Raw genomic sequence first — 18,590 nt, 5'->3', positions numbered from 1 at the left:
CATAATGTGTGCTGTTTTATTATTATCGTTATTATTAGTATTAGTATTAATAAAGAAATAATCGTAATAAATACTTGAAATAAAAACATGTCATGTCAATATTTTATTGTAGTTTATTTTATTTATTTCAGTGAGTATAATAATATACATATAATATTTATTATAGATTGGTTGTGTATGAAGTGAAACTTTATTCTAAATGAACCTAAAGAAACGTTTTTCATCTGCGAGCTCAAGACGAGTCAGACCCTGACGCCTACAATACCCACAATGCAACGGGATGCTCATCCTGCCTTCAACACACATGGTTCAAATTGCAGCTCCTCCTCCTCCTCCAGCTCTTCCCCCAGCTCCTCCTACAGCTCCTCCTCCTGCTCCTCCTCCTACTCCTCATGGGAGCTGGGAGGAGGTTTTACTGACTTTACGAGAGGAAACCAGTCGACCAGCAGCTTCTCACAGTCTGAATGAACCGTCTGTTTCAATGATTGTTACTGGGACCACTGGGATGTCTGGGACTACAGGGACTCCAGGGACTACTGGTCTGTAAAAGAGCTGCATAGTTTCAGCAGACGGGAGCTGATTGGTTGACAGCTGAGCTCTGATTCATGAGTGAAAGCAGCCGTTGATGTTTGCAGAGTTCAGCACTTCCTTAATACACCTTCCAGGTATTTGTCACTTGATAATTTCATCTTTACATACAGTGATAATATTACTAATACTATTACTACTAATAATAATATATATAATAATAATAATACTAATACTACTAATAATAGATATAATAATAATATATAATAACAATAATAATAATAATAGATATAATAATAACAATAAGAATTATTATTATTATTATTATAATAATATCTACATTTTATATTAAAGTTGCTGAGACAAGCCCTTGCGTATTTATTTACTTTAAACCTTCACTCTGTCTAAATGAACCTTGTGATGATGATGATGATGATGACTCTCTTGACACTTTTGGTGACCAGGAGGGAATTATAAAAGCAGAGTCCCTACAGCCCCTATAACGGCCACCAGGTGTCGCTCTAAAGCACTTTATTAAAACTATAATATATATAAATACTCGGTTGGTAAGGAGAGCGTAACGATGGGATCGTGTTTGTAAGCCACAATGTAAAAGGCGTTCATACTTTATTTTGAAACATGGTCCCATTTGAGCACTGGAAGGGGGCGGGGCTTAGCCTCTTCAAGTGGTCGCAACAGATTTAATCCAATAAACTACACATAGTCAAAGACCACCTATGCAACACAGAAGCAGCCAATGAGAAGACTTATATGGCCTTTGGTCCCGTCAAGACCGGGTCCTCGACGGTGGCCTGACATCGGTTTGTAATGAGACCAGAAGTGAGACCAGAGGGAGGAGCTTTAACACACATAGACTTCTATACAACCAGAGGAGTCGCCCCCTGGTGGTCAGGAGAGAGAAGGTAGCTTCAACACATGAAGCATAGACTTCTATACAACCAGAGGAGTCGCCCCCTGGTGGTCAGGAGAGAGAAGGTAGCTTCAACACATGAAGCATAGACTTCTATACAACCAGAGGAGTCGCCCCCTGGTGGTCAGGAGAGAGAAGGTAGCTTCAACACATGAAGCATAGACTTCTATACAACCAGAGGAGTCACCCCCTGGTGGTCAGGAGAGAGAAGGTAGCTTCAATACATGAAGCATAGACTTCTATACAACCAGAGGAGTCGCCCCCTGGTGGTCAGGAGAGAGAAGGTAGCTTCAACACATGAAGCATAGACTTCTATACAACCAGAGGAGTCGCCCCCTGGTGGTCAGGAGAGAGAAGGTAGCTTCAATACATGAAGCATAGACTTCTATACAACCAGAGGAGTCGCCCCCTGGTGGTCAGGAGAGATAACTTGGCTCACTCCTACCAGCAAACACAGGACGTTCACCCAGGAGACCGCTGTTCACGTCAAACAACCAAAACCCAAAGTCTTGACCTTTTATTTGATGTCGATGCTTTTCTTTAAACATTGTTTTTTCTTTCAAACATCGTTAAATATTACGCTGATAAAATATAAACTTTCATCTGTTTAGCCCTTTCACAATAAGAGCCCTCTATATATACTATTTCCAGTGTTGCGTCTCTGTGTTGACTTTGTCTCCTGCTGGTTTTATTGTTGTAACAGGAAGTGGCACCGAGGCGTGTTGACCTCTTTGACCTCTTATTTGTCTTTAGTCTTTTCTCTGTGGTTGTGCAGCGTCGACGTGTTGCAACAGGACGTCACGTGATCCGTGTTTATCTTCCAGGTTTTGTTCCATCATGGGGGCCAAAGACCTCCACGTGACCTCTGACCCCGCAGGGTCGCGACCTTCTGCCCAGCGCCGGACCCCCTTCAACAGCGTCAAGGTTCGTTTTGAGTGGAACATTATGCAAAAAGTCAACTTTTAAAAAGTAAACGTGTATTTTTGTGTTGAGAAGTTAGACAGAAAGTAAACTTTAGTTGAATACTTTCAACAGTTTAAAGCTTTTGTCTTAAGTCTGTCTGTTGAGAGGTAAAGGAGCAGCAACAATGTTAGCTTAGCATAGTTTAGCATATTTTAGCGTAGTTTAGCATAGATTAGCATATTTTAGCATAGATTAGCGTAGTTTAGTATAGATTAGCGTATTTTAGTTTAGCACCAAAGGAACTCCATTCTGAAAACAAACATTTTAACAAAACATGAAGATAGTTGTTGTTGTTGTTTTGAGGAGGAAGTTGACTTCCTGGTTGCCCCCCCCACCCCAGTTCTTCGTGCTCTGCCACAGCCTCCTGCAGCTGTCTCAGCTCCTGGTGTCGGGTTACATGAAGAGCTCCATCTCCACCATCGAGCGGCGGTACGGCTTCTCCAGCCAGAAGTCTGGTGTGCTGGCGGCTTTCAACGAGGTAACACACCTCCTCCTCCTCCTCCTCCTCCTCCTCCTCCTCACACCTGTGTGTGCGTGTGTGCGTGTGTGCGTGTGTGTGTGTGTGTGTGTGTGTGTGTGTGTGTGTGTGTGTAGGTGGGGAACACGGTCCTCATCGTGTTCGTGAGTTTCTTGGGGAGTCGGGTCCACCGGCCGCGCTTCATTGGGGGCGGAGCTCTGCTGGCCGGCGTCGCCTCGCTGCTGATGACGCTGCCTCACTTCCTGGGAGAAGAATACCGGTACACGGACCAGAGCAGCTGTGAGACACACACACACACGTATACACTCACACACACACACACACACGTATACACTCACACACACACACATATACACTCACACACACACGTATTTTAAAACATTCATCACGAGTCAGGGTATAAATAAATTAAAAAGATATATATACAAATATAACTTCAATATTTACATAGTACAACATGTTATCGGTGTTAAATACCTACAATAAATATTTACATGATCATGTTTACATATTTTAAAAAGTCATATCAGCTGATTGCAATAACGTAAACACACATAACCTGGAGAGAGAAGTCACTCGTGACCTCCAGAGTCTGAACCTCTGAAGCTTTCTGTACAACCGGTCCACATCTTTATTGAAGTCAGCGACAGAAAATCATTTCCATCATTTCTGGCTTTGATTTAATGAGACCGTTCAACACATCAAGACCTTCATGTCCGTCAATTCAATTCAATTCAATTCAGTTTATTTGTATAGCCCAATTTCACAAATTACAAATTTGTCTCGGAGTGCTTTACAATCTGTACACATAGACATCCCTGCCCCAAAACCTCACATCGGACCAGGAAAAACTCCCAAATAACCCTTCAGGGGGAAAAAAAGGGAAGAAACCTGCAGGAGAGCAACAGAAGAGGATCCCTCTCCTAGGATGGACAGATGCAATAGATGTAATGTGTACAGAAGGACAGATTTAGAGTTAAGATACATTCAATGAATATGACAGAGTGTATGAATAGTTCATAGTAGGCATATTCCACGATGGAGACCTCCACGATCCATCAGGCAGATGGCGGTGGGGAGGAGTGGGCGGAGTCTCAACAGTGGGCGGAGTCTCAACAGGGCAGTGGCGTAGTCATGAGCAGGAATTCCACGACCCAGACGATCCATCAGGCAGATAGGATCTATGCCGTCTCATAGGGTCCGATGACCCCATGAGACGTGAAGTCAAAAGGACTCCGGGAGAAAGCAGAGTTAGTAACGTGTGATTGAGAGATGAAAATTCATCCTTAAGGAGAGAAAAAGAGGAGATAGGTACTCAGTGCATCCTAAACGTCCCCGCAGCTATAAGCCTATAGCAGCATATCAAGGGGCTGGACCAGGTGAACCTGATTCAGCCCTAACTATAAGCTCTGTCAAAGAGGAAGGTCTTAAGTCTACTCTTAAACGAGGTGACTGTGTCTGCCTCCCGGACTGAAATTGGAAGCTGGTTCCATAAAAGAGGAGCTTGATAACTAAAGGCTCTGGCTCCCATTCTACTTTTTAAGACTCTAGGAACTACAAGTAGTCCCGCATTTCGTGAGCGTAGCTCTCTAGTGGGGCAATATGGTACGACAATCTCCTTAAGATATGATGGAGCATCACCAATCAAGGCTTTGTACGTTAAGAGAAGAATTTTAAAAGTGATTCTTGATTTTACTGGGAGCCAGTGCAGAGCAGCTAGTGCAGGAGTGATGTGATCTCTTTTCTTAGTTTTAGTGAGAACACGAGCTGCAGCATTCTGGATCAACTGGAGGGACCTAAGAGATTTATTAGAGCAGCCTGATAATAAGGAGTTGCAGTAATCCAGTCTCAAGTAACGAACGTGAACCAATTTTTCTGCATCTTTTGAGACAAGATGTGCCTGATTTTTGAAATATTACGTAGATGAAAGAATGCAGTCCTTGAGATTTGCTTTACGTGGGAGTTAAAGGACAAGTCCCGATCAAAGATAACGCCAAGATTCTTTACAGTGGTGTTGGATGCCAGGGCAATGCCGTCTACAGAATCCACATCACCAGATAATTGATCTCTGAGGTGCTCAGGGCCGATTAAAATTACTTCGGTTTTGTCTGAGTTTAACATCAAGAAGTTGCAGGTCATCCATGTTTTTATGTCTTTAAGACATGCTTGAATTTTACAGAGTTGGTTGCTCTCCTCTGGTTTTATCGATAAATATAGTTGAGTATCATCTGCATAACAATGAAAGTTTATGGAGTGTTTCCTGATAATATTGCCCAAAGGAAGCATGTATAAGGTAAATAAAATTGGTCCAAGCACAGAACCTTGTGGAACTCCGTGATTAACGTTGGTGGTTATCGAGGCGTCATCGTTTACAAATACAAACTGAGATCGATCTGATAAATAGGATTTAAACCAAATTAGTGCCGTGCCTGAAATGCCAATCGACTGCTCCAGTCTCTGTAACAGGATGTCATGGTCAATGGTGTCGAATGCAGCACTAAGGTCTAACAAGACCAGGACAGAGAGGAGTCCTTTATCTGCTGCCATTAAGAGGTCATTTGTAATTTTCACCAGTGCCGCCTCGGTGCTGTGGTGTTTTCTAAATCCTGATTGAAATTTCTCAAATAAACTATTATGATGTAGAAAGTCGACAACTGATTTGCACCACTTTCTCAAGGATCTTGGAGAGGAAGGGAAGGTTAGAGATCGGTCTGTAGTTAGCCAATACCTCTGGATCCAGAGTGGGCTTCTTCAGGAGAGGTTTAATAACAGCCACTTTGAAGGAGTGTGGTACGTGGCCTGTTAGCAGAGACACATTGATAATATCTAATAGAGAGCCGCCAATTAAAGGCAAAACGTCTTTAAGCAGCCTCGCGGGATGGGGTCCAAGAGACAGGTAGACGTTCAAGTAGAAACCGTTGAAGATAATTGGTCACGGTTGATGGGAGAAAAGCCTCCAAATATACACCAGGGCATACAGCGGTTTCCAAGGCCATTCCACTTGAGGACAGATTGGCACTGGTTATGGGCAAGAGAATATTAATCTTGTCCCTAATAGTTAAAATCTTTTCATTAAAGAAGTTCATAAAGTCATTACCACTGAGGTTTATAGGAATGCTCGGCCACACAGAGCTGTGACTCTCTGTCAGCCTGGCTACAGTGCTGAAGAGAAACCTGGGGTTGTTTTTATTTTTTTCTATTACTGATGAGTAATAGGCTGCTCTGGCATTACGGAGGGCCTTCTTATATGTTTTAAGACTATCTCGCCAAACTAAGCGGGATTCTTCGAGATTAGTTGAACGCCATATGCTCAAGCTTCGTGACGCTTGCTTCAGTTTGGGTCTGAGGGTTATACCAGGAGCAAACCTCCTCTGCCTCACTGTCTTCTTCTTCAGAGGGCTATCGAGTCCAGTGTCATTCTCAAAGAGCCTGTGGCACTGTCAACAAGATGATCAATCTGGGACGGACTAAAGTTAGACCAGGAGTCCTCTGTTATATTGAGACGTGGTATCGAATCAAATACAGAAGGAATCGCTTTAAATTTAGCTACAGCACTGTCAGTTAGACATCTGGTGTAGAAACTTTTGACTAACGGAGTACACTCCGGTAGTATAAATTCAAAAGTTATGAGGTTGTGGTCTGACAGAAGAGGATTCTGTGGGAAGACGTTCAAATGCTCAATGTCAACGCCATAAGTAAGAACAAGATCAAGCGTGGCCAAAGCTGTGAGTGGGTTTCTGTACTCTGACAGAAGCCAATCGAGTCCAACAAGGAGATGAATGCAGCACTAAGGCAATCATTATCAACATCCACATGGATATTAAAATCTCCAACAATAATAACTTTATCGGTTTTAAGAACCAAACTTGATATAAATTCAGAGAATTCAGATATAAACTCTGAATATGGACCTGGTGGCCGGTACAGAATCACAAATCGAATTGGCTGTAGTGTTTTCCAGGTTGGATGTGCAAGACTAAGAACAAGGCTTTCAAATGAGGTGTAGTGTAATTTTGGTTGAGGATTAATTAATAGGCTCGATTCAAAGTTGAGCTGAACAGATCTGCGTCAATAATGAATCTAGGAATAATGTCTTGGATCAAATGCTCGAGAGCGCCACCTTCTAGACGTGTAAAACATCCCCCACCCCTTTTGTTTCCCTGCAGCCTCCGGTGAGAACAGCTCCGCCCTCTGCCAATCAGAGGGCTCCCTCACCACCCCGTCCTCCAATCAGAGCTGCAGCCCCCAGGAGGGCCCCGCCCAGCTGGAGGTGTTCCCTCTGCTGCTGCTGGGCCAGCTGCTGCTGGGCGTGGCCGCCGTGCCCATCCAGCCCTTCGGCATCTCCTTCATCGACGACCATGCCAGCAGGAAGAACTCGCCGCTCTACCTCGGTACTTCCTGCTCACATCGTATTAGAGAGCTTATGGCGCCCCCTGTGGACCAACGTGGTAGTGTGTAGAAGGTATATATATATATATATATATATATTAGGGCTGTCAGCGTTAACGCGTTAATCTATGCGATTAATTTGGCCGCGATTAACGCACTAAAATATTTTAACGCAATTAACGCGACTTTGTTTACTTCCGGTGTCGTTGACGTTGTTTCACTCCTCTGAGTGTCAAGTCCGCCTCCTTCCTCCCGTCTGCTCCTCCATATTCACAGAGAAGCAGAGGGCGACGTGTCGGTGACGCGGGGCGGAAGGGAAAGGGGACTTTGTTGTTGCTCCGCCCCGATGCGCGCGCAGACACGCCGGCATGGAGCTCTGGGCGAGACGGAGAGAAGAGTGACCGACACTAGAGACAGAATGACATGCTGCTGGAGAGACGACCAACAACAGACGTTTAGTTTAATAAAAGAACAAAGAGGTCTCTAAGGAAAGAACCGTACATTACTTCTGCTGTAGAGACGACCAACAACAGACGTTTAGTTTAATAAAGAACAAAGACGTCTCTAAGGAAAGAACCGTACATTACTTCTGCTGGAGAGACGACCAACAACAGACGTTTAGTTTAATAAAGAACAAAGACGTCTCTAAGGAAAGAACCGTACATTACTTCTGCTGGAGAGCGACCAACAACAGACGTTTAGTTTAATAAAGAACAAAGACGTCTCTAAGGAAAGAACCGTACATTACTTCTGCTGTAGAGACGACCAACAACAGACGTTTAGTTTAATAAAGAACAAAGACGTCTTGAAGGAAAGAACCGTACATTACTTCTGCTGGAGACGACCAACAACAGACGTTTAGTTTAATAAAGAACAAAGACGCCTTGAAGGAAAGAACCGTACATTACTTCTGCTGGAGAGACGACCAACAACAGACGCTTAGTTTAATAAAGAACAAAGACGTCTTGAAGGAAAGAACCGTACATTACTTCTGCTGGAGAGACGACCAACAACAGACGTTTAGTTTAATAAAGAACAAAGACGTCTTGAAGGAAAGAACCGTACATTACTTCTGCTGGAGAGACGACCAACAACAGACGTTTAGTTTAATAAAGAACAAAGACGCCTCTAAGGAAAGAACCGTACATTACTTCTGCTGGAGAGACGACCAACAACAGACGTTTAGTTTAATAAAGAACAAAGACGTCTCTAAGGAAAGAACCGTACATTACTTCTGCTGGAGAGACGACCAACAGACGTTTAGTTTAATACAAGAACAAAGACGTCTCTAAGGAAAGAACCGTACATTACTTCTGCTGGAGAGACGACCAACAACAGACGTTTAGTTTAATAAAGAACAAAGACGTCTCTAAGGAAAGAACCGTACATTACTTCTGCTGGAGAGACGACCAACAACAGACGTTTAGTTTAATAAAGAACAAAGACGTCTCTAAGGAAAGAACCGTACATTACTTCTGCTGGAGAAACGACCAACAACAGACGTTTAGTTTAATAAAGAACAAAGACATCTCTAAGGAAAGAACCGTACATTACTTCTGCTGTAGGGACGACCAACAACAGACGTTTAGTTTAATAAAGAACAAAGACGTCTCTAAGGAAAGAACCGTACATTACTTCTGCTGGAGAGACGACCAACAACAGACGTTTAGTTTAATAAAGAACAAAGACGTCTTGAAGGAAAGAACCGTACATTACTTCTGCTGGAGAGACGACCAACAACAGACGTTTAGTTTAATAAAGAACAAAGACGTCTAAGGAAAGAACCGTACATTACTTCTGCTGTAATCTGGCGCGATAGAGAACATTCCAGGGGGGCGGGGCCTCACCCTGACAGAATGGTGGGGAAACACTGGGATGTGTCACATGCAAGACTTTAAAAGGTGAATTTACATTGTTTTGTAAAATCGAGTAAATGCCCCCAGCCTCCAGAGGGTTAACATGACATATCAGTTACCAAGGCCACTGGTTCTGCTGTTCAGTGTTAAAGATGACAGGACCAATGTGTCTCTAATGCACTTTGTTTTACTAATCTGATGTTTCACTGAAGAAACAATTTATCATCCACGATATTAAATACCTCGCTGGCACTTTATAGGTAGGAGCCTCTTTGAGCCTCACCTGTGTGCGTGCATTACGGCTGAGCGATGCGCGCGCCACTCGCTGTGAGCGCTGCGCGTGCAGACAACATTTAACGGAGCGGAGCAGCGTGAGCTCTGATCGCTCTCTTAATGAAGTATCGATACTAAAAATATGCTAAATCACATCGTGTTTAACGTACGGGTACTTCGTTAGCATCGCCACCGCAGCGTGACAGCAGCAGATGTAGCGGACTAACATTCAAGCTAACCTAACTTCCCAAACGCTGTGGACATCTGAACGCTGATTGGCCGAGACGCGACACGTCCATCAAAGATGTTTTATTGTGAAGAAGAGCACCACTTCACATTTTCTCCGCGTCTCACTGCAATCTCAACGGCAGCGGGCCAGGTGAACAAAATAATAAATCGGAACGCGTCTCTGATATTGTTCAGGGGGCGGGGCCACATGTGGAGGCGGGCCAGATCCGGCCCGCGGGCCGTGGTTTGGGGACCACTGATTTAGAAGATTTAGTCTTTAGAAGAAAAAAAAACTTTTAATCGCGATTAATGAATTTCAAAATGTGCGATTAATTAGTTAATTTGTTTTAATCGATTGACAGCCCTAATATATATATAAATGTATATATATATATATGTATGTAGGTAACCCTCTGGTTCTCCTGAAGCTAACCCTATGGGCTGGTTCCCCTGAAGCTAACCCTCTGGTCTGGTTCTCCTCTGAAGCTAACCCTCTGGTCCTGTTCCCCTGAAGCTAACCCTCTGGTCTGGTTCCCCTGAAGCTAACCCTCTGGTCCTGTTCCCCTGAAGCTAACCCTCTGGTCTGGTTCCCCTGAAGCTAACCCTCTGGTCCTGTTCTCCTCTGAAGCTAACCCTCTGGTCCTGTTCCCCTGAAGCTAACCCTCTGGTCTGGTTCCCCTGAAGCTAACCCTCTGGTCCTGATCCCCTGAAGCTAACCCTCTGGTCTGGTTCCCCTGAAGCTAACCCTCTGGTCCTGTTCCCCTGAAGCTAACCCTCTGGTCCTGTTCCCCTGAAGCCAACCCTCTGGTTTGGTTCCCCTGAAGCTAATCCTCTGGTCCTGTTCCCCTGAAGCTCCTCTGGTCCTGTTCCCCTGAAGCTAACCCTCTGGTCTGGTTCCCCTGAAGCTAACCCTCTTGTCCTGTTCCCCTGAAGCTAACCCTCTGGTCCTGTTCCCCTGAAGCTCCTCTGGTCCTGTTCCCCTCGAGCTAACCCTCTGGTCCTGTTCCCCTGAAGCTAACCCTCTGGTCCTGTTCCCTGAAGCTCCTCTGGTCCTGTTCCCCTCGAGCTAACCCTCTGGTCCTGTTCCCCTGAAGCTAACCCTCTGGTCCTGTTCCCCTGAAGCTCCTCTGGTCCTGTTCCCCTCGAGCTAACCCTCTGGTCCTGTTCCCCTGAAGCTAACCATCTGGTCCTGTTCCCCTGAAGCTCCTCTGGTCCTGTTCCCCTCGAGCTAACCCTCTGGTCCTGTTCCCCTGAAGCTAACCCTCTGGTCCTGTTCCCCTGAAGCTAACCCTCTGGTCCTGTTCCCCTGAAGCTAACCCTCTGGTCCTGTTCCCCTGAAGCTAACCCTCTGGTCTGGTTCCCCTGAAGCTAACCCTCTGGTCCTGTTCTCCTCTGAAGCTAACCCTCTGGTCCTGTTCCCCTGAAGCTAACCCTCTGGTCTGGTTCCCCTGAAGCTAACCCTCTGGTCCTGTTCCCCTGAAGCTAACCCTCTGGTCCTGTTCCCCTGAAGCTAACCCTCTGGTCCTGTTCCCCTGAAGCTAACCTTCTGGTCTGGTTCCCCTGAAGCTAACCCTCTGGTCCTGTTCCCCTGAAGCTCCTCTGGTCCTGTTCCCCTGAAGCTAACCCTCTGGTCCTGTTCCCCTGAAGCTAACCCTCTGGTCTGGTTCCCCTGAAGCTAACCCTCTGGTCCTGTTCTCCTCTGAAGCTAACCCTCTGGTCCTGTTCCCCTGAAGCTAACCCTCTGGTCCTGTTCCCCTGAAGCTCCTCTGGTCCTGTTCCCCTCGAGCTAACCCTCTGGTCCTGATCCCCTGAAGCTAACCCTCTGGTCTGGTTCCCCTGAAGCTAACCCTCTGGTCTGGTTCCCCTGAAGCTAACCCTCTGGTCCTGTTCCCCTGAAGCTAACCCTCTGGTCCTGTTCCCCTGAAGCTAACCCTCTGGTTTGGTTCCCCTGAAGCTAATCCTCTGGTCCTGTTCCCCTGAAGCTCCTCTGGTCCTGTTCCCCTGAAGCTAACCCTCTGGTCCTGTTCCCCTGAAGCTAACCCTCTGGTCTGGTTCCCCTGAAGCTAACCCTCTTGTCCTGTTCCCCTGAAGCTAACCCTCTGGTCCTGTTCCCCTGAAGCTCCTCTGGTCCTGTTCCCCTCGAGCTAACCCTCTGGTCCTGTTCCCCTGAAGCTCCTCTGGTCCTGTTCCCCGAGCTAACCCTCTGGTCCTGTTCCCTGAAGCTAACCCTCTGGTCCTGTTCCCTGAAGCTCCTCTGGTCCTGTTCCCCTCGAGCTAACCCTCTGGTCCTGTTCCCCTGAAGCTAACCCTCTGGTCCTGTTCCCCTGAAGCTCCTCTGGTCCTGTTCCCCTCGAGCTAACCCTCTGGTCCTGTTCCCCTGAAGCTAACCCTCTGGTCCTGTTCCCCTGAAGCTAACCCTCTGGTCCTGTTCCCCTGAAGCTAACCCTCTGGTCTGGTTCCCCTGAAGCTAACCCTCTGGTCCTGTTCTCCTCTGAAGCTAACCCTCTGGTCCTGTTCCCCTGAAGCTAACCCTCTGGTCTGGTTCCCCTGAAGCTAACCCTCTGGTCCTGTTCCCCTGAAGCTAACCCTCTGGTCTGGTTCCCCTGAAGCTAACCCTCTGGTCCTGTTCCCCTGAAGCTAACCCTCTGGTCCTGTTCCCCTGAAGCTAACCTTCTGGTCTGGTTCCCCTGAAGCTAACCCTCTGGTCCTGTTCCCCTGAAGCTCCTCTGGTCCTGTTCCCCTGAAGCTAACCCTCTGGTCCTGTTCCCCTGAAGCTCCTCTGGTCCTGTTCCCCTCGAGCTAACCCTCTTGTCCTGTTCCCCTGAAGCTAACCCTCTGGTCCTGTTCCCCTCGAGCTAACCCTCTGGTCCTGTTCCCCTGAAGCTAACCCTCTGGTCCTGTTCCCCTGAAGCTCCTCTGGTCCTGTTCCCCGAGCTAACCCTCTGGTCCTGTTCCCCTGAAGCTAACCCTCTGGTCCTGTTCCCCTCGAGCTAACCCTCTGGTCCTGTTCCCCTGAAGCTAACCCTCTGGTCCTGTTCCCCTGAAGCTCCTCTGGTCCTGTTCCCCTCGAGCTAACCCTCTGGTCCTGTTCCCCTGAAGCTCCTCTGGTCCTGTTCCCCTCGAGCTAACCCTCTGGTCCTGTTCCCCTGAAGCTAACCCTCTGGTCCTGTTCCCCTGAAGCTCCTCTGGTCCTGTTCCCCTCGAGCTAACCCTCTGGTCCTGTTCCCCTGAAGCTAACCCTCTGGTCCTGTTCCCCTGAAGCTAACCCTCTGGTCTGGTTCCCCTGAAGCTAACCCTCTGGTCTGGTTCCCCTGAAGCTAATCCTCTGGTCCTGTTCCCCTGAAGCTAACCCTCTGGTCCTGTTCCCCTGAAGCTAACCCTCTGGTCTGGTTCCCCTTAATCTAACCCTCTGGTCCTGTTCCCCTGAAGCTAACCCTCTGGTCCTGTTCCCCTGAAGCTAACCCTCTGGTCCTGTTCCCCTGAAGCTCCTCTGGTCCTGTTCCCCTCGAGCTAACCCTCTGGTCCTGTTCCCCTGAAGCTAACCCTCTGGTCCTGTTCCCCTGAAGCTCCTCTGGTCCTGTTCCCCTCGAGCTAACCCTCTGGTCCTGTTCCCTGAAGCTAACCCTCTGGTCCTGTTCCTGAAGCTCCTCTGGTCCTGTTCCCCGAGCTAACCCTCTGGTCCTGTTCCCCTGAAGCTAACCCTCTGGTCCTGTTCCCCTGAAGCTAACCCTCTGGTCCTGTTCCCCTGAAGCTAACCCTCTGGTCTGGTTCCCCTGAAGCTAACCCTCTGGTCCTGTTCTCCTCTGAAGCTAACCCTCTGGTCCTGTTCCCCTGAAGCTAACCCTCTGGTCTGGTTCCCCTGAAGCTAACCCTCTGGTCCTGTTCCCCTGAAGCTAACCCTCTGGTCCTGTTCCCCTGAAGCTAACCCTCTGGTCTCGTTCCCCTGAAGCTAATCCTCTGGTCCTGTTCCCCTGAAGCTCCTCTGGTCCTGTTCCCCTGAAGCTAACCCTCTGGTCCTGTTCCCCTGAAGCTAACCCTCTGGTCTGGTTCCCCTTAAGCTAACCCTCTTGTCCTGTTCCCCTGAAGCTAACCCTCTGGTCCTGTTTCCCTGAAGCTCCTCTGGTCCTGTTCCCCTCGATCTAACCCTCTGGTCCTGTTCCCCTGAAGCTAACCCTCTGGTCCTGTTCCCCTGAAGCTCCTCTGGTCCTGTTCCCCTCGAGCTAACCCTCTGGTCCTGTTCCCCTGAAGCTCCTCTGGTCCTGTTCCCCTCGAGCTAACCCTCTGGTCCTGTTCCCCTGAAGCTCCTCTGGTCCTGTTCCCCGAGCTAACCCTCTGGTCCTGTTCCCCTGAAGCTAACCCTCTGGTCCTGTTCCCCTGAAGCTCCTCTGGTCCTGTTCCCCTGAAGCTAACCCTCTGGTCCTGTTCCCCTGAAGCTCCTCTGGTCCTGTTCCCCTCGAGCTAACCCTCTGGTCCTGTTCCCCTGAAGCTCCTCTGGTCCTGTTCCCCTCGAGCTAACCCTCTGGTCCTGTTCCCCTGAAGCTAACCCTCTGGTCCTGTTCCCCTGAAGCTCCTCTGGTCCTGTTCCCCTGAAGCTAACCCTCTGGTCCTGTTCCCCTGAAGCTAACCCTCTGGTCCTGTTCCCCTGAAGCTCCTCTGGTCCTGTTCCCCTCGAGCTAACCCTCTTGTCCTGTTCCCCTGAAGCTAACCCTCTGGTCCTGTTCCCCTCGAGCTAACCCTCTGGTCCTGTTCCCCTGAAGCTAACCCTCTGGTCCTGTTCCCCTGAAGCTCCTCTGGTCCTGTTCCCCGAGCTAACCCTCTGGTCCTGTTCCCTGAAGCTAACCCTCTGGTCCTGTTCCCTGAAGCTAACCCTCTGGTCCTGTTCCCTGAAGCTAACCCTCTGGTCTGGTTCCCTGAAGCTAACCCTCTGGTCCTGTTCTCCTCTGAAGCTAACCCTCTGGTCCTGTTCCCCTGAAGCTAACCCTCTGGTCCTGTTCCCCTGAAGCTAACCCTCTGGTCTGGTTCCCCTGAAGCTAACCCTCTGGTCCTGTTCCCCTGAAGCTAACCCTCTGGTCCTGTTCCCCTGAAGCTAACCCTCTGGTCTGGTTCCCCTGAAGCTAATCCTCTGGTCCTGTTCCCCTGAAGCTCCTCTGGTCCTGTTCCCCTGAAGCTAACCCTCTGGTCCTGTTCCCCTGAAGCTAACCCTCTGGTCTGGTTCCCCTTAAGCTAACCCTCTTGTCCTGTTCCCCTGAAGCTAACCCTCTGGTCCTGTTCCCCTGAAGCTCCTCTGGTCCTGTTCCCCTCGATCTAACCCTCTGGTCCTGTTCCCCTGAAGCTAACCCTCTGGTCCTGTTCCCCTGAAGCTCCTCTGGTCCTGTTCCCCTCGAGCTAACCCTCTGGTCCTGTTCCCCTGAAGCTAACCCTCTGGTCCTGTTCCCCTGAAGCTCCTCTGGTCCTGTTCCCCTCGAGCTAACCCTCTGGTCCTGTTCCCCTGAAGCTCCTCTGGTCCTGTTCCCCTCGAGCTAACCCTCTGGTCCTGTTCCCCTGAAGCTAACCCTCTGGTCCTGTTCCCCTGAAGCTCCTCTGGTCCTGTTCCCCTGAAGCTAACCCTCTGGTCCTGTTCCCCTGAAGCTAACCCTCTGGTCCTGTTCCCCTGAAGCTCCTCTGGTCCTGTTCCCCTCGAGCTAACCCTCTTGTCCTGTTCCCCTGAAGCTAACCCTCTGGTCCTGTTCCCCTCGAGCTAACCCTCTGGTCCTGTTCCCCTGAAGCTAACCCTCTGGTCCTGTTCCCCTCGAGCTAACCCTCTTGTCCTGTTCCCCTGAAGCTAACCCTCTGGTCCTGTTCCCCTCGAGCTAACCCTCTGGTCCTGTTCCCCTGAAGCTAACCCTCTGGTCCTGTTCCCCTGAAGCTCCTCTGGTCCTGTTCCCCTCGAGCTAACCCTCTGGTCCTGTTCCCCTGAAGCTAACCCTCTGGTCATGTTCCCCTGAAGCTCCTCTGGTCCTGTTCCCCTGAAGCTAACCCTCTGGTCCTGTTCCCCTGAAGCTCCTCTGGTCCTGTTCCCCTGAAGCTAACCCTCTGGTCCTGTTCCCCTCGAGCTAACCCTCTGGTCCTGTTCCCTGAAGCTAACCCTCTGGTCCTGTTCCCTGAAGCTAACCCTCTGGTCCTGTTCCCCTGAAGCTCCTCTGGTCCTGTTCCCCTGAAGCTAACCCTCTTGTCCTGTTCCCCTGAAGCTAACCCTCTGGTCCTGTTCCCCTGAAGCTAACCCTCTGGTCCTGTTCCCCTGAAGCTCCTCTGGTCCTGTTCCCCTGAAGCTAACCCTCTGGTCCTGTTCCCCTCGAGCTAACCCTCTGGTCCTGTTCCCCTGAAGCTAACCCTCTGGCCTGGTTCCCCCTCAGGGATCCTGCTGGCCGTGACCTCCATCGGCCCGGCCGTGGGCTTTGTCACCGGCTCCTTCATGCTGCGTCTGTACGTGGACGTTGACAAGGTGTCTTCAGGTGAGGAGAAGCTGCTGCTCCTCTTCCTCAGAGATGTCAAGAGGAATGATTTGAGTTTTAAGGATGATATTTTTTTATTCATGATATTTAGAGTATTTAGAGTATTTAGAAGATTCAGGCCAGATCTTTAATCTTTCCTGTATTATTAATCCGGGAGTGTTCTGGACTTCATTTGTCCGTAGTAGCGCTAAGTGTGAGGAGGGCTCTGTTGAGGGTGAACACCAGGAAAGCTGCAGGTCCAGATGGCATATCTGGGCGAGTACTGAAGACCTGTGCTAACCAGCTAGCTCCAGTGTTCACCACAATATTCAACCTCTCCCTGGCTGAGTCCGTGGTCCCCGCCTGCTTCAAGAGATCCACTATTGTCCCTGTGCCCAAGAATGCTTCTCCAGCATGTATGAATGACTACCGACCGGTGGCCCTCACCTCGGTGGTCATGAAATGCTTTGAGAGGCTGATAAAGGACTACATCTGCGCCTTCCTCCCTTCCTCCATGGACCCGCTGCAGTTTGCTTATCGCCCAAACAGATCCACAGATGATGCTGTCTCCCAGGTACTGCACACCACACTCTCTCATCTGGACAGCCAGAGGGGGCTATGTGAGACTGCTGTTCATTGATTATAGTTCAGCTTTCAACACCATAGTCCCTCCAGACTGGCGGCAAGCTGATTGAGCTGGGACTGAACACCCCTGTGTGCTTGATCCTGGACTTCCTGACCGCCAGGCCACAGGTGGTCAGGGTGGGCAGACACACCTCCAAATCCCTCACCCTGAACACAGGATCCCCAGGGTTGCGTCCTCAGCCCCTACTGTACTCCTGTACACACATGACTGTGTGGCCAGGTTCAGCTCCAACACCATCATCAAGTTTGCGGATGACACAGTGGTGGTGGGCCTGATCTCCGACAACGACGAGAAGGCCTACCTGGAGGAAGTTGCTGATCTGTCACTCTGGTGCCAGGACAACAGCCTCATCATGAATGTCACCAAACTAAGGAGCTGATTGTGGACTTTAGGAGGTACAACAACAGAGGACGTACTCACCACTGGGGATTAACGGACTACTGTGGAGAGGGTGAGCGGTATAAATACCTGGGAGTCCACATCACCGAGGATCTGACATGGTCAACAAACACAGACACTCTGGTGAGAAAGGCAAGGCAGCGCCTCTACCACCTCAGGCAGCTGAGGAAATTTAAAGTTTCCCAGAGGATCCTTCAGTCCTTCTACTCTGGAGCTGTAGAGGGTCCTGACAGGAAGCATCACAGCCTGGTTTGGCAACTGCTCCGCTCAGGACAGGAAGGCTCTGCAGAGAGTAGTGCGTTCGGCTGAGCGCACTATTGGAACTACACTCCCACCCTGCAGGACTTGTACACCAGGAGGTGCAGAACCAGAGCCGCAGGATCATGAAGGATCCTCACCACCCCAACAACAGACTGTTTCAGCTGCTGCGGTCAGGCAGGCGCCTCCGTAGTCACGCTGCAAGAACAGAGAGACTGAGACGGAGTTTCTTTCCTCAGGCCATCAGGACTGTGAACTCCGACCTCACCAGGACCCCCACATAGACCCACACAACTGCCCCTCTTAGGCACACACACACACACACACACACTTACTGTAAATATTGTGTTGTTTTTATTTGTAAATAGTGTGTACTTGTTGCCCTTGCACATTCCTGCTGAGCATTGCCACTTTCATTTCACTGCACACCCTGTGTGTGTATGTGACAAATAAAACATCTTGAATCTTGAATCTTGAATCTTGAAGTTACTCGTCTCTTTGGGACTGAAATGTCTTTACGGTGGTTTACAAACATTTAACAATATTTTTTCTGTTACGATTTCAAATTTGAGAATTTTTTATTTACTCCCGATGCTTTCTCAAAGTAGCTAACTAGCTAACAAGCTAACTAGCTAACCAAAGTGTGTGCGTGTGTGTGTGTGTGTGTGTGTAATTGTGTGTGTGTGTGTGTAATTATGTGTGTGTGTGTGTGTGGGGGGGGGGGGGTACAGTCTGGTCTTTGTTGTGCAGTTGCACGTTCAGGTCCTCACATGGACTCATGTGTGAGTACGAGTGTGTCCATGAGGATTATAAACCCGTTTATGTATTTATTTTATTGCTGACGTGTTGACGCATGAGCAAGCTGTGTTCAAACCAGCAGCTTCGATTAGCTGCACTGCATGCTGGGAAACAACCACAGCTGAGGTGCAACAAGTCATCTGAACCAGAGGAAGTGCAGTCAGACCTGTTCAGGTGTGGAGGGGCGGAGCTTAAAGAGAGGGAGTAGTGTGTTGATCAAGTGACGCCCGATGACTCATGTTGATCTGTAAACAAACAATAGTTTATACCATGTAGGTTTCCAGGGGTGTGTAGTTCTACTTTGTCTCCACCGTTAACAAAATAAAGGTTTGTTGTAAAAAGTTCCCTCATTAACACAACTTTATAACTCTAT

General features: G+C 48.8%; 1 protein-coding gene across 3 annotated transcripts in view; it reads left to right on the top strand.

Annotated features, from left to right (window-relative positions):
* Window positions 1–435: 435 nt before the first annotated feature.
* Window positions 436–18,590, top strand: part of slco2b1 (solute carrier organic anion transporter family, member 2B1) — a 29,214-nt gene continuing 11,059 nt past the window's right edge. For 2 of the 3 annotated variants that reach the window (XM_056410705.1, XM_056410702.1), the window contains exons 1-6: window positions 436–665; window positions 2,284–2,383; window positions 2,763–2,900; window positions 3,017–3,179; window positions 7,067–7,291; window positions 16,039–16,137. In XM_056410705.1, the coding sequence (XP_056266680.1) occupies window positions 2,297–2,383; window positions 2,763–2,900; window positions 3,017–3,179; window positions 7,067–7,291; window positions 16,039–16,137 (712 nt within the window). In that variant the 5' untranslated portion in view covers window positions 436–665; window positions 2,284–2,296. Of the gene's footprint in view, window positions 666–2,283; window positions 2,384–2,762; window positions 2,901–3,016; window positions 3,180–7,066; window positions 7,292–16,038; window positions 16,138–18,590 lie in introns of those variants that run through there. The other variant, XM_056410708.1, reaches the window with a different exon arrangement.

Source organism: Pseudoliparis swirei, chromosome 3 (assembly GCF_029220125.1).
Source record: "Pseudoliparis swirei isolate HS2019 ecotype Mariana Trench chromosome 3, NWPU_hadal_v1, whole genome shotgun sequence".
Taxonomy (NCBI): Eukaryota; Metazoa; Chordata; class Actinopteri; order Perciformes; family Liparidae; genus Pseudoliparis; species Pseudoliparis swirei.
Note: the sequence above shows the minus strand (reverse complement) of the source record. Positions and strands in the feature narration are given on the sequence as shown.